Source organism: Mobula hypostoma, chromosome 20, assembly GCF_963921235.1.
Source record: "Mobula hypostoma chromosome 20, sMobHyp1.1, whole genome shotgun sequence".
Taxonomy (NCBI): domain Eukaryota; kingdom Metazoa; phylum Chordata; class Chondrichthyes; order Myliobatiformes; family Myliobatidae; genus Mobula; species Mobula hypostoma.
In genome coordinates, this window is record NC_086116.1 from 724,424 (window position 1) to 745,810 (window position 21,387).

The 21,387-nt window shown below is 45.9% G+C and overlaps 1 protein-coding gene and 1 pseudogene across 3 annotated transcripts in view; one reads left to right on the forward strand and one right to left on the reverse strand.

The window, feature by feature from the left end:
- The first annotated feature begins 440 nt into the window (after window positions 1-440).
- Window positions 441-21,387, forward strand: part of washc4 (WASH complex subunit 4) — a 112,111-nt gene continuing 91,164 nt past the window's right edge. For all 3 annotated transcript variants that reach the window (XM_063072231.1, XM_063072232.1, XM_063072230.1), the window contains exons 1-2: window positions 441-541; window positions 944-1,083. In XM_063072231.1, coding sequence (XP_062928301.1) covers window positions 481-541; window positions 944-1,083 — 201 coding nt within the window. In that variant the 5' untranslated portion in view covers window positions 441-480. The remainder of the gene's footprint in view (window positions 542-943; window positions 1,084-21,387) is intronic.
- On the reverse strand, window positions 7,141-8,860 carry LOC134359152 (AP-1 complex subunit beta-1-like; annotated as a pseudogene).

The following is a 21,387-nucleotide window of genomic DNA, read 5'->3' on the forward strand; positions in this document are numbered from 1 at the left end:
TCAAAGCAGTCTATCTCAATCCACACCAGACATATTCCTTCTGGTGCCATCATAAATGGTTTTACTCCAGTTTATAATCCTAATCAGGGGCCAGCCCAACGCTTCTCCTTTATTAGTTTGAGACGAATGGAATTATGTTCACACTTCTCTCACCTGCTCCATCTCGTTCCAATATCTTGTTTTCCCTAGACGGGTCCTCTACATAATGATTAAGGAAACATTTGTCACATCCGGTTATTTTACATTATAGCATCCCCAGTCACCTCCCCCCACTCCAACTTCCCTCATCCACCCCTTTCTCAGACCCGCTCTCCCTCTTGTCCAATCAAAAGGAACGAGAGAGAGAGAGAGAGACACACACACACACACACACACACACACACACACACACACACACACACACACACACACACACACACACACACACACCACAGCGCATGCGCACTGGGCGATGGTCATGTGATCGATCCCGTGCTAAAGATGGCGCTGGAGGCGTTGTCCCCCGATTGGAGGTTGGATGCTCTGGATGATGGCTCTCAGAGTGGGTAATGGGGGTGTGTGAGACTGAGGGGTGTGGGGAGGGCACGATATCAGGATTGCTGTGCGTTGGGGCAGTTGTTGCAAATGGGTCGATGGCTTCGGACGCGACCTAGCAGAGTGCAGCCTCCAAACGGCCGGAGAGTAACTGGTGACAAATAGTTCCCGTTTTGCTGCACAATGATGAGCGGCACTTTTACACTTCACCTAAAATGATCACTGCTCGGAAATGTTGAGAAGAATAGGTTCACCTGGAATAAAAATTTACATTCTTGAAGAGTCATGATAGTGAACATTTCCTGCACTAGAGCTCTTTGCTAAGGTTTGACGACGGTTAGGGTAGCCAGTGTCTGATTAAGAAGAAGAGATGAAGCACAAAGTATTTCATTTCTTCCTATGTGCTTAGGAATCCACGTTGAGGTGCAATTGAAGAGTTATGGGAAATTTCTTGAGGAGTACACGCATCAGCTGAAAGGCATTGAAGATGCATTGGATGACTCTATTGGGGACGTCTGGGATTTTACACTTGACCCCATAGCACTTAAGGTACATCTTAAAAATCTTAAATTGCGTATTTTTGTTTTGGGCAAATACCAATACAGTGAAGTTTTGGCACATAGACCTATTGTCATTCAGTATCAGAATTGGTATTATGTTCTCAAAGGGGAGTCTGCTATGTTTGTAAGAACATGAGCATTAAGAATAGGAATAACTTCTCAAGTTTTGTCTATCAGTCAGTTTTCATGGTTGATCTACTTTGAATGCTGTCTTCCTGCAATCTCCATGGGGCCTTTAATATTTCAGTATTTATTGATCTCTTTTGAATGCAATGAATGAGTTTCCACAGCTCTCCAAAGAACTTGTATGAAGACATTTCTCTGTATTTCACTACTAAATAGTCCTCATTTAAGATTGTTATCCCCAGTTTTAGACTCCCTAGCATTCTGTGTCTGTTGCCATAATTCAGTGTATACTTTGTCTTTAGTTGGCAAACCATTGTACAAAGCCTTGAGAGATTCCAAATCAGCAATGTGAAGTGGTTTGGAGTTCATCTTCTCTGCAGGATAATCCTCAAAGCAACTGATTAGTGAAATGTGTTTTTTTCCCCCCCAAGTCCATATTGACCATGCTGTTTGCAATCAGTTCTTCAATGTTTTGATTTAATCCGAATATTGACCACAGATTTTCCCTGCTTTCAATGTCAATTTAATAGATCTGTTGTTCCTTGTTTTCCCTCTGTGACAGAACAGGTTGGCAATGCTAATTCTCTTGCTAACCTTGCCCCTTTGCCCAGTTAGTCACTCCTCCTTGTTCTGTCCCTGGTCTTGTTTCCCCAGTCATTCACACACTTTGCCCTCCCATTCTGCAGTTCACCATTTACACACCCCAACAGTAAAACAATCACTAGCCTAGCTAATTCAAACAATCCCTTCGGTTAACGTGCTCTACCGGTTTATAATTCATAAACATAAGGATTCGAAACATTTCGGTTATTTTCACTCACACTGTTACATTGGTTTGTAGACAGCAGAGTGACCCCAAAAACCCGAGGGACAGTCTTGGGTGTCCTAAAATTATGCCTGGGTTAGTGGAAGCAGGTGCACTGCACCCTACGCAGGCAACACCACTGGTGGGGTGGGAAGATATTATTTTATATTCATCTGAGCATGATCTATGTGTTTAACTAAGGCATGTGTTGTGGAATAAAACTGTAGGATGTTAGAATCCTTGTTTAAAATATTCCAATTCTGCATCTGAAATAATTAATAACTATGATTATCTCCCCTGCCCCAGACCAACAGTAGAATTTCCTGTCCTCCTAGGCCAGGCAAAAGTGGATTTAAACCCTCACTCTGGCTTTGCTAGAGAGGTGTGGAGGTTGGATTTGATGCTGAATAGTTGTGTTGGAAAGTTAAAGACAGTGTGTTGTGGGGAAAGCCTCTGTTTTTAAGTTTTTGTACAGCTGTGTTTGTGTTTGTCTATTTGTAAATACTTTTTGCCTTCACAGCTTCAGAGCAGCTTTTGCATTTTTTTTCACTTGGCACTAAATAAAACTCCTCGCACTAAATAAAACTCCTCGCACTAACTGCTGTTGGGGCTCGCCATCTGTTTTTTTTATCCCAACTGGTGGCCCTCGTTGGGCATGCTGACCCACAGCTGGTAGTAAGGTGTGATGCTCTTCCTCCTAAAAAATATTGTTGCCCATTTCATAGGAATCATAGAATCAATAGAATTTTGGAAAATGATAACCAGAGCCACAATCTACCCACTTGTATGTAAATTCTCTGGGTCATAGGGGATTCAGGATATATCATTTACAGGCTCATTATTTTCTTAAATGGTGTTTTCATTACAAATATTAATGATTTATGTGAAAGTGGAAAGGCTTTTGATAAGGTCTGATATGCGGGGAAATCCAAAAGATTAGAGCCCATGGAATCCAAGACCAGTTGGCCAATTGGTAATCCAGAACAGTTTAGTTTTCGAAGTTTGATTGGATTTTGAACATAGGACAGTATAGCACAGAAACAGGCCCTTCAGCCACAATATCTACATTGAACAAGATGCTGAATTAAACTTGATTCTCTTCTCCCTGTACAGGACAAATATCCCTAGGTGTCCCTGCATATTCATGTGTCTAACAGCCTCATAAGCACCCCTATCATCACTGCTTCCACCATATCTCCTGCTAGCCTGTTCCAGGCATCTATCACACTCTGCCAAAAAAACATCTCCTCTAAGCTTTTCCCACTCACCTTAAATGCATGACCCCTGGTACTTAGCATTTCTCTGCTGGGAAAAATTCTGACTATCTCGCTATCTATGCTTCTCATTATCATTTAAACTTCCCTCAGGTTTCTCCAGTTTTTGTTGGTCCAAAGAAAACAACCCAAGTTTGTCCAACCCTCCTGATAGCTCATAACCTCTAACCCAGACAACATCCTGGTAAAACTCTTCTGCACCCTCTCCACATCCTCCCTGTCATGAGGTGACCGGAACTGCAAACTACTCCAAGTGCACGCTAACCAAAATTTCATATTGCTGCAACATGCCTTCTTGATTCTTGCACTCTGCATTCTTAGTGATAAAAGCAAGTATGCCGTATCCCTTCTTTACCTGCCTGTCTACTTGTGTGGCCACTTTCAGTGAGCTTTGGACTTTGACTCCTAGACCCTTCTGTATGTTAATGCTGATAAGGATTCTGCCACTGATAGTTTACTTTACATTTGACCTCCCATTTCACACTTGCCTGGATTAAAATTCATCAGTCATTTTCCCACCCATGCAGTATCTATAACTGATCTCTATTCTGTTAAATCCTTTGAAAAGCTTCTACATTGTGTACAATTCCACCAAACTTTGTGTCATCTACAAACTTACTAATCCATCTATCTACATTTTCATCTGTCAGTTGATATGTATTTATATACATCACAAACAATGGAGATTCCCGTGAAACACCACTGGTGACAGACCTCCAACCAGAACAACACGCCTGCACCACTGCTCTGTCTCTATGAGCAAGCCGGTTCTGAATCCGAACTAGCATGTAACACTCTTACAATAACTGTTCAATTCCCATTGCTGTCTTTAAGGAGTTTGTGTGTTCTCCCTCTGACTGTGTGGGTTTCCTCCAGGTGATCCAATTTCCTCCCGCAATCCAAAGACGTATGAGTTATTAAGTTACTTGGTCATGTGGGTGGGCCGTGAGCCGGAAGGTCTGTTCTTGTGCTGACACCTTAGTCTTCTGGACCGGTGCGCCCATGAGTCATGAAGACATCATATGTCCTGCATGAAACTATGCTGACTGTCTCTAATCTGCCCAAAATGCCTAAATCTAAGAATCCTCTGCAGAAGCTTCTACTGTAAGGCCCACTGGCCAATAATTTCTTGGATTATTCCTATTTCCCTTGAACAAAGGAATAACTTTGATTGCTCTCCAATCTTCTGGGAACTTGCCTGTTGCTAGTAAGGATAACAAACCTTCGTCAATCCTCTATTACAGTGTGTCCCACATTGCTTTGCTGTCTACTGTGTGCTCTGTGAATACAGGTGCAGTGTACTCATTTAGTACCTCATCATATGACTCCAAACATCTCGTGGTCCCTTTTGGCCTTCCTAATCGTCTGTATGGGTTCTTTGCTGCTATCTATATTCCTAAAGGGCCCTGCCTGTTTTTGGCTTCCTAAAGCAAACATGCTTCCTTTCTCTTTTTGACTAAGCTCATAACTCCACTCATCATCCAAGGTTCCCTTACCATGCCATCTTTGTCCTTCCTCCGCACTAGAACTCAGCTCTGATCAGCTGTTATCTAACCAATTCCCACATATGCTTACTTGTTAATTCCACCCCCTCCCCCCCCCCGGCTCTGCCTAATTTGTTCTAATTTGCCCTCCCCCAATTTACTATTTTTCTGTAAGGTCCAGGCTTGTCCTTATTCATGACTATCTTAAAACTTTTGGAGCTGTAATCGGTCTTCATAAAAAGCTCTCACCAAAAGGCCAGTCAGCTGTCCAGTGTAGTACCTCCTCTAGTTGGTAAGCTTTCAATCAACTCTTTGGGATGCACTGTAGAAATTCTGCTCCATCAGAGTCAGTATTGGGGAAGGTAAATTCACCCAGTAACCCTGTTGATTTTACATCCATCTGCATATCTGTCCTTATGTCCAGTGACTATTGGGATGATTATAGTACAACGACGTTAGAGTGATGGTGCATTTGTTATTTTTTTTAAACTCTACCCATAATACCTCAGTGAATGAACCTTCTAGTGTGCCCTCCGAGTGGAGAATGTGAGACTTTCTCTGAATAGTAGTGCAACTCTTCCATCTCTTTTACATCTTGCCCTATCTCATCAAAAACCAGGATGCCTGTGGCAACGTTCCCTCTATTTTTTTTTACAGCTGCGCAGACCAACCATTGCTCCAAGTAAGAATTTTTTACACGGCCTGAAAACTTTGCGGCACTTTAAGAGTTTTTTTGTTATATGCATACTACGAATATTTAGAATGAAAATTGAAAAGCGACATACTATTGATTTTACTTATTGAAGGGTGTAATGAAATACAGTACAAAAAATATCTTTCATGTTTCATAAAATTTTTTTCATGTCATTATTACAAATCCATTGTCTATAAAATTGTCCAGATTAATTTTGCACCCAGATGAAATCCTCATTAGATCATCCAAATGTTCCAATTCTAGTCTGTTTCTGGGTTTACATTCGATTGAATTCATAAGATTGAATTCCCATCCATAGTTAGCATGAGAAGCTTGAAATGTTCTGTAAACTTAAATTTACCGGACCAAATAACCACACCAAAAGTTCTTTCTGTCTTTACTTTAATCTTTCACCAGTTTATTTGTTTTAACTCAGCTGGTGAGAAAAACTTGGAGCCGATCATCAGGAAGACAGGCGGCTCATAACAAGCTTTCTGTCTAACACTCAGAAACATGACAATTTATATGACTGGTGAAACAAAGAATCACCTAGTTGAACAGATCTTCCTGCCAAGTCAGCTAGAGCAAAATTTAATTACTTAGATAAGAGAGTACACTAAATCAAGGTTTTAATTACAGACAGATTCTTGCCTTATCAGTAGGGCTTGAATAGGCAAAGGAGGGAACCTAGATCAGTGATGTGAAACCGTGAGACATAGTGTGTGTGAACTTAAGCCTGATTTATACTTCTGCGTCATCTCGATGACGTAACCTACGCAAGTGGCCTACGTGAGTTGTGAGCATTTATACTTGTGCGTTGGTGTGTCTGCATCGCTCTGCAATTCGGGTACGTCGTGCATGTGCACACACCTGCAAGGCTTCATGGTCATGGTAGTCTTTCTCGGAGTAAACAAGTTTAAAGCAAGCGTCGTTTTCCGTAAAAGCGAAATGTGTCCTCCATAATTTCAGAGGTCTGTAAAGCTTTATGGAAAGCATTGCAGCCAGAGTTCCTTCCCTGCCCTTCAGTCGGCCAATGGGAAGCTATTGCAGCGTAGGAGGAAATACGATGCTCCCAGGCGGAACAATCACTGTTGTTGCATTCTGTGTTGCCGCGACGTGCAGTTACATTTTGGGAGAGGTGCGTGTCAGGCTCTGGCATAGGGATCCGTGTGGGCTCTGCGTAGGGTTTGCGGCAACACAGTACTTATGGCGTCAAGTTGATGCAGAAGTATAAATCAGGCTTTAGCCCTTATATCGCTCCCAAAGGGACAGCTGTGAGTCGTTAATCTAAGCAAACTAAAGGCAGATTCCTTAGCCAAGGGCAGACTTTGCACACTTTCACAGAACAGAGCACACACAAGCTGGCACTTAATTTTAACCCGTTATTTACAAGAGGCCAAGAATAATTTCTTACGTCCTCCAATATCCTTAAAACTTCATCATTCCCTCCTTTTTATCATTACATGATAAACTTTCACAATAGGTGGTCACTTCTACAACAAGATACAAAACATGGCCAAAGGCATCTTAAAATGCAGACAACGATCAAAATTAATATAATCAGACTTCCGAAATGCAAAACACCAAAGATTCAAAGATTCAAAAAACTTTATTGTCATTCTAACCATACATCAGCTCTGCAGGGTAGAACGAGGCAGCGTTTCTCGGGGGCAGTGCAATCATAACATAACAAATGCAACACTAAATAATAAACATAACAATAAATAGTAAAACACAACAGCCACATGTCAGTTATCAACCAATACATTTTCCTTTAGTCCAAGAGAGTCTTCTTACTTAATTCCTTCAATATTACGTTTGCAGTCTGTTCGATTGCCACTCCGCAAATACACTGGGTGGCTTATGGTACACAGGGGCCAGTGTTCCAATATGGCAGATTAATTCATCAAGGAGTATTGGCTCAATAAAATCAGTTTCTTCTGAAATCAGAGGTTTTTCTGCCAATACAACTTCCTTTGCTGCCACTGGATCTGTAGAAAGTGGATGCCAGTGTATATGTAGCCACTGTCTTTCAAGACAGGGTTGTCAGAGTCCTGTGTCGCCAAGCTTAGAACTTGCTGCACCAGCTCTTGTGTCTCAGTCGGGGATTTTTTTAAGAATAGTTTCACAATAGCAGTCAGAAGTTGTAGTTGAACCCATGTGCTCTCATCATGGAATCCTTCCAGGAAACACTCTAATCAGCATTGTCAATTCTTTCTGCATACTTCTCAACTATCCATAACATCGCTGCTCTTCTGGTTCATCCAGAGAGTCCAGATTTTCCCAAAGTGTTGCAATAACCCTTTCATGCCTGTTTGGGTATTTACGGAAAATGTTCTTTATTACTACAGTAGCTTCTAGGACGACGTAGTTTACTTTTGTCTTGATGAGGTCAAGTAGAGTACTCACGCAGCGTTCTGCTGATTGCTCAGTTTTAATTGCACGCACAGCTTTTTGTACAAAGTCAACATCTACTTCAGTGGCATACTCCTTCAATATTAGCTTGAAAATCATAATATCCAGTTTTTCCAGTTTCACTTATACTGGATCATTGTATTTTACGAAGAAAACCTTCGTTTCATGCTTAAAAATCTCAGACCTTTTCTGTATAATGAGGTTGATATTCTGGAGGGCAACGTATTTTGGAATTCTGGTTCTGCAGACAACAGCGTTACCAGTGGGGGAGCCAATTTCTTCAACAAAGTGCCATAGTAATCCAAGTCCTTTGAAAACATTTCCATGAATTTCATCAGAACCTTTACAGCCGACAGGACAACAGCTGAGTTAGCGTGAGATAAACGTGACGTCACACGCTCACAGATGCTTTGAGTTTCTCGGTCATCCTTGGGCTATAATTGACCAAATAATCAAGGATAAATATTTGGCCCCATTCAGTACATTCACTTAAGGCTTTTAAAAACTTAATTGTCTGAAAATTGAGGTCTAACAAGTTGCTGTTTGGATGAGTTTCTGCAATTTCCGACAGAGCAGCCACAGCATTTGCAACGGCTGTTGGATTAGAGTGAGATATCAGATCCTTTAGAGTGTCCAGAAATCCCTGATCTTCTACCAGCTGTGCATTGATTTCATGTAGCTTGGCTACACAGACAGAAGCAGTTTTTTGTACATAAGGGTCTTCATCCTTCAGACATTTTTGCATGGGCTCACACGGACTTAGTAATTTTATCCACACGGATGCAGCCTATTGTTCTCACAGCCAGTGCTCTGATAAGTGGATTGGGATCTTCACAGTCATTAACAAAATTGTTGACAGCCATAATTGCCATATCTGGTTGGCTCTTTGCATAGTTCATTAGATAGAGGTACACCAGCTTCTTCACATGACAAACCGACTGAAAAACTGACAAAAAACACATAATTATAACAACACACATCAAAGTTGCTGGTGAACGCAGCAGGCCAGGCAGCATCTATAGGAAGAGGCGCAGTCGACGTTTCAGGCTGAGACCCTTTGTCAGGACTAACTGAAGGAAGAGTGAGTAAGGGATTTGAAGGTTGGAGGGGGAGGGGGAGATCCAAAATGATAGGAGAAGACAGGAGGGGGAGGGGAGCCAAGAGCTGGACAGGTGATAGGCAAAAGGGATACGAGAGGATCATGGGACTGGAGGTCCGGGAAGAAGGAAGGGGGGGGGACCCAGAGGATGGGCAAGAGGTATATTCAGAGGGACAGAGGGAGAAAAAGGAGAGTGAGAGAAAGAATGTGTGCATAAAAATAAGTAACAGATGGAGTACGAGGGGGAGGTGGGGCCTTAGCGTAAGTTAGAGAAGTCGATGTTCATGCCATCAGGTTGGAGGCTACCCAGACGGAATATAAGGTGTTGTTCCTCCAACCTGAGTGTGGTTTCATCTTTACAGTAGAGGAGGCCGTGGATAGACATGTCAGAATGGGAATGGGATGTGGAATTAAAATGTGTGGCCACTGGGAGATCCTGCTTTCTCTGGCGGACAGAGCGTAGGTGTTCAGCAAAGCGGTCTCCCAGTCTGCGTCGGGTCTCGCCAATCTATAGAAGGCCACATCGGGAGCACCGGACGCAGTATATCACTCCAGCCGACTCACAGGTGAAGTGTTGCCTCACCTGGAAGGACTGTTTGGGGCCCTGAATGGTGGTAAGGGAGGAAGTGTAAGGGCATGTGTAGCACTTGTTCCGCTTACACGGATAAGTGCCAGGAGGGAGATCAGTGGGGAGGGATGGGGGGGACGAATGGACAAGGGAGTTGCGTAGGGAGCGATCACTGCGGAATGCAGAGAGAGGGGGGGAGGGAAAGATGTGCTTAGTGGTGGGATTCCATTGGAGGTGGCGGAAGTTACGGAGAATAATATGTTGGACCCGGAGGCTGGTGGGGTGGTAGGTGAGGACCAGGGGAACCCTATTCCTAGTGGGGTGGTGGGAGGATGGAGTGAGAGCAGATGTACGTGAAATGGGGGAGATGCGTTTAAGAGCAGAGTTGATAGTGGAGGATGGGTAGCCCCTTTCTTTAAAAAAGGAAGACATCTCCCTCGTCCTGGAATGAAAAGCCTCATCCTGAGAGCAGATGCGGTGGAGACAGAGGAATTGCGAGAAGGGGATGGCGTTTTTGCAAGAGACAGGGTGAGAAGAGGAATAGTCCAGATAGCTGTGAGAGTCAGTAGGCTTATAGTAGACATCAGTGGATAAGCTGTCTCCAGAGATAGAGACAGAAAGATCTAGAAAGGGGAGGGAGGTGTCGGAAATGGACCAGGTAAACTTGAAGGCAGGGTGAAAGTTGGAGGCAAAGTTAATAAAGTCAACGAGTTCTGCATGCGTGCAGGAAGCAGCGCCAATGCAGTCGTCGATGTAGCGAAGGAAAAGTGGGGGACAGATACCAGAATAGGCAAGGAACATAGATTGTTCCACAAACCCAACAAAAAGGCAGGCATAGCTAGGACCCATACGGGTGCCCATAGCTACACCTTTAGTTTGGAGGAAGTGGGAGGAGCCAAAGGAGAAATTATTAAGAGTAAGGACTAATTCCGCTAGACGGAGCAGAGTGGTGGTAGAGGGGAACTGATTAGGTCTGGAATCCAAAAAGAAGCGTAGAGCTTTGAGACCTTCCTGATGGGGGATGGAAGTATATAAGGACTGGACTTCCATGGTGAAAATAAAGCGGTGGGGGCCAGGGAACTTAAAATCATCGAAAAGTTTAAGAGCGTGAGAAGTGTCACGAACATAGGTCGGAAGGGATTGAACAAGGGGTGATAAAGCCGTGTCGAGGTATGCAGAAATGAGTTCGGTGGGGCAGGAGCAAGCTGAGACAATAGGTCGGCCAGGACAGGCAGGTTTGTGGATCTTGGGTAGGAGGTAGAAATGGGAAGTGCGGGGTGTGGGAACTATAAGGTTGGTAGCAGTGGATGGGAGATCCCCTGAGCGGATAAAGTCGGTGATGGTGTGGGAGACAATGGCCTGGTGCTCCTTAGTGGGGTCACGATTGAGGGGTAAATAAGAGGAGGTATCCGCGAGTTGTGGCTGTGCCTCGGCAAGGTAGAGGTCAGTACGCCAGACTGCAACAGCAGCCCCCCTTATCGGCGGGTTTAATAATAAGGTTAGGATTAGTGCGGAGGGAGTGGAGAGCAGAGTGTTCCGAAGGAGTGAGGTTGGAATGGGGACAAGGTGCGGTGAAGTCGAGACGGTTGATGTCCTGTCGGCAGTTAGCGATAAAGAGATCCAGAGCAGGCAGAAGACCAGAGCGGGGTGTCCATGAAGAAGAGGAGGGTTGAAGACGGGATAAGGGGTCATCGGTGGGGGTGGAAGAGTCCTTGCCGAAGAAGTAGTCTCGGAGACGGAGACGGCGGAAGAAAAGTTCCGCATCATGGCGAACACGGAACTCGCTGAGGTGTGGGCGAAGGGGGACAAAGGTGAGGCCTTTACTGAGGACAGAGCGTTCTGCCTCCGACAGTTGAAGGTCGGAGGGGATGGTAAAGACCCGGCACGGATGAGAGCTGGGATCAGAGGGGGGAGGGGGGAGGCTGGGTGTGTCAATGGAGGGGGGAGGGTTGGGGTGAGAGGAAGATGGAGCCTCCGAGGGCCCAGGGCCCTCTGTCCCTCTGAATATACCACTTCCCCATCCTCTGGGTCCCCCCCCACCCTTGTCTTTCTTCCCAGACCTCCTGTCCCATGATCCTCTCGTATCCCCTTTTGCCTATCACTTGTCCAGCTCTTGGCTCTATCCTTCCCCCTCCTGTCTTCTCCGATCATTTTGGATCTCCCCCTCCAACTTTCAAATCCCTTACTCATTCTTCATTCAGTTAGTCCTGACGAAGGGTCTCAGCCTGAAACGTCGACTGCACCTCTTCCTACAGATGCTGCCTGGCCTACTGCGTTCACCAGCAACTTTGATGTATGTTGCTTGAATTTCCAGCATCTGCAGAATTCCTGTTGTTTTAATTATAACATATAGTTACAACAGTGCAAAGCAATACCATAATTTGATAAAGAACAGACCATGTTAAAAAGTCTCAAGGTCTCTTGAAAGTCCCGTCATCTCACGCAGACGGTGAACCTCCAGCGCCGTAAACTTGCCGATGCAGCATCCTGGAAGCATCCAACCACAGTCCGACTCCCAAGTCCGTCCGAAAACTCCGAGCCTCCGACCAGCTCTCCGACACCGAGCATCATCTCTGCCGAGCGCTTCGACCTCGGCCCTGGCAACAGGCAATAGACAAAGCCGAGGATCTGGGGCCTTCCCCTCCGGAGATTCTCGATCGCACAGTAGCAGCGGCAGCGAAGCGGGCATTTCAGAAGTTTCTCCAGGTGTTCCTCCGTGCTTCTCACGGCTGTCTCCATCAAATCAGGATTGTGCACGGTCCCTAGTTACACATACGATATCATTCGGAACGGCCGCACACGCTGCATCGTGCCACCATCTTCTCCTCCCTCCTCCACCACCAGGACATCAGGAAAGAGGGTACTGATATCTTTGCCAACAGTCATTGATGCAATCACTTTCTTCACTGTCTTTTTCTTTTTCTCCTTCCTGTCACTGTTGAGTTCTGCTTTGAGTTCAAAGATTTCTCCTTTCTTGGTTGTTGTGAAATATTTAGAATCAGTTATGGTGAGTGTGGTCCTCTCCAACGAGGTCAGAGTTTCCCTTGGTCCCAGTTCTTGATCAGGACAAAATCTCCAGGTTTAGTCATGGGGTAGTCACTTTTAGGCTGGGTTTCGTCTTCTCGATAGGCCTGTTGTACCTGTGAATGTAGGCTTTGGAGAGTTTTAGTTAATTTGCATAAATATTTTTCCATCTCCTCCCCCAAGGTATGCATATCTAATTTTGCAGGTAAGCTCTCAGGGAGGAGCGGTAAACAAGGTCGGGGTCCCTATGGGGTTCTCAAAGGCTTCCCATAGATAATTTCTGCAGGTGATAACCCCGTTTTACTTGATGGCATGATACTCATATGGAATAGGGCTAAGGGTAAAACCTTCAACCAGGTCAATCCAGTTTCTTGTGTAAGTTTGGCCAACTTATCTTGCAAGGTACCATTGGCTCGTTCCACTACGCCGAGGAATTATTTCTTTTAGCAATATTTTCACAACAGTCATAGTGGTATTATCAGTTGTAGGAACAGCTTCAATCCATCTGCTAAATACATTTACTATCACTAAGCTCTATTATAACAATGTACTCTAGGTAATTCTATAAAATCAAGTTGCAAACAAGAAAAAGGTCCACCAGGCAAGGGGGTAGTTCCAGAAACACAAGGCATTCCCTTTCCAACATTCGTTTTTTTTTAAACGTGCTGTGGCTCACTTTTCAGCTGCTTGCTGGAAATCAGTGCGCCACCAAGATTCTAATAAGGTATTAACCATTCCCTCCTTGCCCAGGTGTGTACAATTATTTACATAATCTATCAAAATAGGTAAGAACACAGAGGGAACACAGACTTGTCCCACAGGATAAATTGGTCTTGAGGTTCAAGGTGGCAACCCAGTTGGGACCATAGTTTGCACTCTCCCCTTGAAACTTGCGTATTTCCCCCATATCTGGCATGCCCATCCTTAGATTTTGTCTAATAGGAACTTGCTGGGTTCCTGAGGGGACTAAAACTGTGGGATTCAAGGCTGTCTGTTTAGCTGCTGCATCAGCCCTGGCATTACCCTTAAGTATCTCATCAGATTCCCCAGTATGGGCTGCACATTTAATAATAGCCAAAACTTGAGGTAGCTGTAGAACAGTGAGTAAGTTGTTTACAAAGGTAGCATTACTAATGGGGTGGCCAGAGGAAGTCGGAAATCTCCAAAGTTTTGTAGTCAGTGCCTAATGGGAGTCTGTGTAAAGGTTCATACTTTAGTCTGTTGCTAGGATACAGGCATGAGACAACAAGCAGCTTCAGCTTTCTGGGCAAAGACAGCTGCTTCAAAAGAGGCTTGCTCAATCACTTCACTGTCCGTCACTATCGCATAGCCAGAACATCGTTTTCTCGCTGGATCCACAAAAGAGCTTCCAGCCTCATAAAACATTGCCCCGGGCTTGAGGGGATATTGCGGAATGGATGCAAGAGTCTGTCCTCCTTTCACGGTGATCCGGGGGGGGGGGGCAGTTGGTGCGGCTGACTTCATGGCCTGAAATTGCCCAGAGATGTGGTCTTACCAGATGTCCTGTCTTCACCTCTGAGTCCTTCTCGTATTGGAGTTGGCCCGGGGCCAAGTCTTGCCATTTTCCCTTAGTGCTGGAGGCTTGTTTCGTCAGAGTGTAGGGCAAACCCTAATGGTGGTATGGGGAACCACCAGTCCTGTCTGTCGCCAAAGGAAATCTGGAACTTCGGCCAGTAATGCACTGCCCTCTCTTCCTTTAACCTCTTCAATCACCGTGACTGGGAACTTCTGTCCCTCGAAGGGTGCATAATATTGGCTTTCCTCAGTTGAGCACCGCGGAGGATCATAGCACAGAGTCACATGAGGGTCTGCCTCTGGTAGAAGGGGTTCAAACGAGGTGGAGTTCAGGTTAAATGCCCACCACTGGGGGGGGGGAAAGGGTCGTCGGTAACTGGGGAAGCTGTCGGTTGTTTACTAGTCCCAGGGTGACACCCTTGTCTGTGCATAGAATCTCAACTTCCAACGGACAGAGCAAGTCTCTCCCTGCTAGATTACACCCCAGACTGGTGGTAGCTGTAAATGAAACCTCACACTGGGTCCCTCTGGAATTTCACCTGTAGTGGCTGGGTATGTGAATATGTGTGTTCCGTGCCTTCGAACCCTGATAGTGATTGTAACGTCTGATAGTTGGAATCCCCTTTCCGATATTATTTCCTGATCGAGAGTGGATGTGGTTGCCCCAGTATCAATCATAAATGGAATTAGAATTGCAGCAACTTGCAATATTACATTGGGCTCTACCTGAGGGGTGGTACTCACAGTAGGAAGCATCCTTGCTCGTCAATTTCTTAACAGGTTGTTGTCCCCATCTGTCCCTTGGTAGGTTTTTGTTCCCATTTCTGATCCCCAGATAAAGTCTTCTAGCATCCCCCGCTGAACATATTCACCTTTGGGGTTGATCGGGATTCGAAAGCTGGGTTCCAGTAATATGTCAAAGCTTGTCGCATTTGATTTCGGTCATTGTCAGGCCAATCCATATTATTAGTTTTAATCATGTTGGCTAACTTAATTGGTAAGCATTGGAGCAGTAAGGCATTAAACTGGGGGGGGGGGCGGGGGACAGATTCCCATTATTAGAGGCTTGGTCTCCTGCGAAAGTGCCATAGTAGGCCACAACTTGCTCCCAATAGTCTGGTCCCGATTTCCCAGGCTTCAGTTTGCATTCAAGTACTTTAGTGATATTTACAGGTTGTTGGAGAGCCCACTCCAAGGCTTGAATAATCTGGTTTGTCTGTTCATTCTCATTATGGATTCCCGCCTGTAACTCTTGATAGGTTTGGTATCTTAATTCTGCCTTCCATTTCCGCCCCTCATCAGCTGAGAGAATCATGCAGCATAGACCAAATGAATCTTGCGGGGTCGCATTATACATATGTATAGTACTGCAAACATACTAAGGAAACTGTGCTGGTTTTTCTTTTCTATCAAGGGCCTGACTGATGATCACTATCATTTCTTGAGGCTTCTAGGGTGCATACACAAGAATTACTGAGGGTTGTCATTCCTGGGCTGCTTGTGGACTGGGCAGCCTTCGGGTGGGCAATTTTCTCTGTGGAGCCATTAACTCTAGGGTTTTATTGGATTCTTCCCTCCCTGTGTCGGAATAATCCTCGGTATTGTCTTCCTGGATCTCAGGGTATAGAAAGCCTCCCCTTCCCTGCCGCCGCTGTTTTACCCGAGCAACCACCGTACCTAAGTACTGGGAAGATTGGGGTTTGGAAGCACTGGGTGCACTTGGCCCCTGGTAAGCTAGGTGCCCAATCCTCATCGCAGTCACTTTCCTCAAACAGGGTCGGTATGCCAGGGATCCTGTATTGGCCCTAGATCTTGCGCGCAGCACTGCCGATTTAAACCTTCCTGTCTGTCCATCTCTGCCTTTGACTGCTTTTTTTTGCTTCTCTTGTTCTCTTTTTCCTTCCCCCATCTACCCATTCGCACTCTGCCTTTAATGTTTCCCAAGTCTTGGGATTTCCTTCTGACGTACGTACCTCTACCCCTTTATCACATGCATTGTTCCTCCAACTGGCCAGTAAAGTACTATTCCATTTGGTATCATTCTTTAATCAATGATTTCCACTTTTTACCGCAATTCTTTTTCCAAATTAAATTTACTGGTTGTTCACAAGAGGTTATATCCTAAGTTCCACCTAGTGCAACACACTGTTTCTCAGTTTCTTTGTTAGCGCTGCACTTAACATCCTGATAGACTGCAGGGGAGTCCCTTTCTCCACTGTTTGGCCAAATGTCTGTCCCTTCCTATGCAGGTTAATTTACCGGGTCAACCGCCTGTCGCCCAATTAGTTACTTCAATTTACCAGGCCACTAGCACCGGCCCACCGGGTCAGTTAGAATAGACAATAGACAATAGTCATAGTCATAGAGCACTACAGCACAGAAACAGGCCCTTTTGGCCCATCTAGTCCATACTGAACTGTTAAACTACCTAGTCCCATTGACTCGCCCTCCATACTGCTTCCATTCATGTACTTACTGTTACGTACCCCGTAACTGGGTTGCCAAACCAGCAGAAATGGATCAATCCAGTTGGAGTCTGGATTACTGGAACTAAGAAAGTTTTATTAAAGAAATAAGCAACACAGTACTCTAATCAAAAGGATACAACAGTTCAGCAATGATAAACACACATGTACACAGAACTGGGATAATAGGATCAATCAAGCTCTATCGTCGTCTAGGGGTAAATGACCATTTTCAAAGTGACGCAAAGTTCAGTTCAATTGAGTTCAGTTCAGTTCACAGTAATCACTGCCGTGCCGGTGGACGGGGGGGGGGGGAAGGGAAGGAGAGAGAGGGCAAAAGCGAATGAATATTCAAAACGGCTTCCACATAGACCTTTGATATTCCTCGCAGTCCGTTTCGGGCGAGCCCTTTGTAATGTCTTCTGAGGTCACCGACTGTGACCCCTCCGTTCCAGATGTGAACGTTCTTCTGCGGTGAACCCAGCACCCAGGCAAGGGTGGACACACACACCAGGTTCCCGCCGATCCGTACCTTTCTACCCTGTGCGTCTCTGGCTGGTCCCGCGGCCAGACCTCCAACAACTCCCACTGACTTGTGGGAGGCACACTGCTTCCAGGGTCTTGTTACCTTGTGGTGTCGTGTGTGTCCTGCCTTAGCGAACCTGTCCCTTTTTATCCCCCTGCTGGGGTATCGCCTGTCCATCACACTTCAAACAGTTCAGGGTTCAAAAAGGGAGCCGATCTTGACAGTTCTCAGACCGGTGTCTCCTTCCGTTAAACTCTCCCGTCTCTTCATTAACATTTCCAAATGCTGCTCCATTGTCATCCTTATCTCTCTTTCTCCTGAAGACAGGTGGCAGATCAACTGTTGATCCCACTGGTGCCAGCACAGGACAGTTAACATCTTAATCTATGTGTACACTTTGTAACCCTCTTTCGTCACACCCCTCACCTTTAAGGATTTTTACCAGGGTAAAAATTACAAACATGAATACATTATTAGATACACACAAATATACATCTTCATCAGCTATTTGGCTAATACAGAGAATTTTAAGTTGTCAACACCTTGACAGACAGTCAGCAATCACATTTTCCGTTCCTTTTATATGTGTAATTTTTAATAATCCCCTAAACCAGGCTCCAACTTAGCAACTTCATAGTGGCCGAAAACACTGATGAATTGTGATCAGTGTAACCTCTCACTGGGTTTTGTCCCGGACCACGATAACAAGGGTCGTCCCATCCCGACTTAGTTTTCCTTCGCAAGGGCTTAGTAGGAGGGGGAGGGGTAGTAACCACAGAGTTATTGCAAAACTTCCTACAGTACCCCACCATCTCCAAGAGCCTTCTGAGGGCCCTCTTGTCGGTCGGGGTTGGGATGTCAGAGATAGCCCGCATCTTAGCTTGCATCGCTGCCAGCTGCCCCTGTGTTACCACAATTCCCAGATAAGTGACCTTCGTGTGGCCGAACTCATTTTTTTCAAGGTTCACTATCAAGCTGGCTTCAGGCAGCCGTATTACATCGCCAATATACACTTCTGTGTTCGTTAGCCCTTTCGTCACTGAATTACTCATTCTATAGGGGTGTTGTTCACTAGGCTGACCTAGCGTGACAAACACCACCCAACGTCCCAGTTCTTTGCATCGCCTCGGGACAATCAAACACGCGTGTGCGAGCCGTTTAATTAATTCTCCTAAAGAGTGGCTTTGTTCGGGGATTAAGGGAGAGACCTTATCAGCAGAGCTGGCCAAAACAATAGCCTTCTCCCATCTGGTCAATACCATACTCATCTTTTCAAAATGGTTTTTTTTCCTTATTAGGGGGACCCTAGCTTCATTGATTTCTGCGCTAACACCGACTAGGTTTGTTAGCATATCAAAAACCTGTGACCGTCTCAGTTCGCGTCTGTCATAATCAGTAACATCCTTCCTCCTGTGCAGCCAGTAAACCTCTTTCATGATTCCGCCGACTGTTTCCTTCAGCACCTCAAAATGTCCACCGAGGGGTACCTTGTGGGCCAGGTTAAATATCTCACTCCCAGAGATTTTTGGCACCATCCCCCATTCCTCATCTGCGGTACTTGGTCTCTCTTCCTTCCTTAGCACCTCCCCCTTCACACCATAGCCTACTGGCTCTCTTCCTAACTCTGTTTCACAGCGAGCTGTTTCCTCGTCTCACTCCTGTGCCTGTATAAAGTCCTTCTTTTCTAATGATAAATCTACCTTAATTTCCCCACTTCCTCCTGTTTCATTACGTTCCTTCTCTTCACTTTCTACCCCCTCCTCGTACAAGGCTGGCAGAAACGTCTCAGCTAACTTTATATCAGCCTCTGCAGCCTTCCTCGACATCCGCCGAGTTACTGTGCAAACGGGATAAACCTGCAAGTCCATGGGCGGGGGCCTCAATGCTGGCAGGCTGACTTGTCAATCTCACGGCTGGGAACACAATTCCACCCGCGAGGTCATTACCGAGTAGGACTTCCACGCCTTTCATCGGTAATTCGGACCTCACCCCGATCGTGACTAGTCCAGAGACCAAGTTGCTTTGTAGGTGTATCTGGTGCAAAGGGACTGCCTCTGTCCCTTCCCCAATACCTTTGACCTTGGGTCTCTGAACTAAACACTAATACACTCTTCAATATCAGTGACTGACACGCTCCCGTGTCTCTCCAGATCCGCACTGGAACTGGGTTTAACCCCTCCTTCACCGACACCAATCCGGCCGAGATAAACCTCTCGCGCCCTTCCCGAACTTTGGCAGACCTTTCCTCTCCTAGCGGTTCGTTTACCAGCTCGATACAGCCAGTCAAAATCGCCGTTTTTCCTTTCCCCGTCTCCTTCTTTGGGGCAAAGCACCTGGACGCAAAGTGTCCGACTTTCCCACAATTATAACAGACGACCCCAGGAGACTTCCTACCAGACTGCTCCCGGTCTACCTTATCCTTCTCACTAGTCCCTGGCTTATTTTCTGACTTTTCTGGTGGACTCTTCCCGCCGTCCTGACTACCCTTCTGGTAGCCTTTACTTGGGGCAAACTTCACTTTATGCGTCAACGCGTACTCATCCGCTAACTTAGCAGTTGCGGCTAACGTGGCTGCCTCTTTCTCATCAAGGTAGGGTCTCATACCATCAGGGACACAACCTTTAAACTGCTCAATCAGGATCAGTTGTAGCAGTCTGTCATAAACCCCCTCAACCCCCTTCGAGGCGCACCAACGCTCACAATATGTCTGCATCTCTCGGGCAAACTCCAAATACGTGCGGTCCCACTGCTTCCTCGCATTCCGGAACCTCTGCTGGTATGCCTCCGGGACCAACTCATAAATCCTGAGGATGGCCTCTTTCACCACCTCATACTTCTGGGCATCTTCCGTGGACAAAGCCGAGTAAGCTTGTTGGGCTTTTCCTTTAAGTACACTCTGAAGCAAAACAGCCCACTTATCCCTCGGCCAGTCCTGACTTGTAGCAACTTTTTCGAAATGGAGAAAGTACCGATTCACATCGGTATCGTCAAATGGGGGATCCAGCCTAACCTCCTGGGTCGCCCTGAACCCTCCACCTTGGTTCGGCACGGGCCCCTGCTCTGCCGTCATCTTTAACTTCTCCAGCTCAAATTCCCTTTCCCTCTGTTTCTCCTCTCGCTCCAACTGCCTTTCTTCTCGCTCCAACTGTTCATCCCTCTCTTCTCGCTCCAACTGCCTCTCTCTCTCTCTCTCTTGCTGTTCTAACTGTTTCTCTTCGTGTTCTAGCTGCCGCACCCGGAACTCGTGCTCGAGTCTCAATTTTTCAATCTGCACCTGTACTGTGTCTTCATCAGGTTTTTCAATAGACACCACCTCCAGCTCCCCTTGGGGAAACACACCTTTAGATACATAGTGCTCTACGATAGCTCTGTGCATCTCCTCTCTCCTCATTGTCGACTTCCCCTTAACAAGATTCAACCGTTTGGCCACAGCTGCCAATTCCGCTTTCCTGGCATCCTCTAATGCCTCCAAGGTCAGCGTCTTTAGAAATTCCTCAATCTCCATTTCTGCTGTTTGCCTTTTCTTTCTTTTGGGAATTTTAACCCAATCAATTTACTCCGTCCCAAATTTAGCATTCAAAATCCCGGACGAGAACCCCACTTATGTTACGTACCCCGTAACTGGGTTGCCAAACCAGCAGAAATGGATCACTCAGTTGGAGTCTGGATTACTGGAACTAAGAAAGTTTTATTAAAGAAATAAGCAACACAGTACTCTAATCAAAAGGATAATAAATACAACAGTTCAGCAATGATAAACACACATGTACACAGAACTAGGATAATAGGATCAATCAAGCTCTATCGTCATCTAGGGGTAAATGACCAGTTTCAAAGTGACGCAAAGTTCAGTTGAGTTCAGTTCAGTTCACAGTAATCACTGCCGTGCCGGTGGACGGGGGGGGGAAGGAGAGAGAGGGCGAAAGCGAATGCATATTCAAAACGGCTTCCACACAGACCTTCGATATTCCTTGCAGTCAGCTTTCGGGCGAGCCCTTTGTAATGTCTTCTGAGGTCACCAACTGTGACCCCTCCGTTTCAGATACGATCGTTCTTCCGCGGTGAACCCAGCACCCAGGCAAGGGTGGACACACACACCAGGTTCCCGCCGATCCGTACCTTTCTACCCTGTGCATCTCTGGCTGGTCCCACGGCCAGACCTCCAACAACTCCCACCGACTTGTGGGAAGCGCACAGCTTCCAGGGTCTCGTTACCTCGTGGTGTCGTGTGTGTCCTGCCTTAGCGAACCTGTCCCTTTTTATCCCCCTGCTGGGGT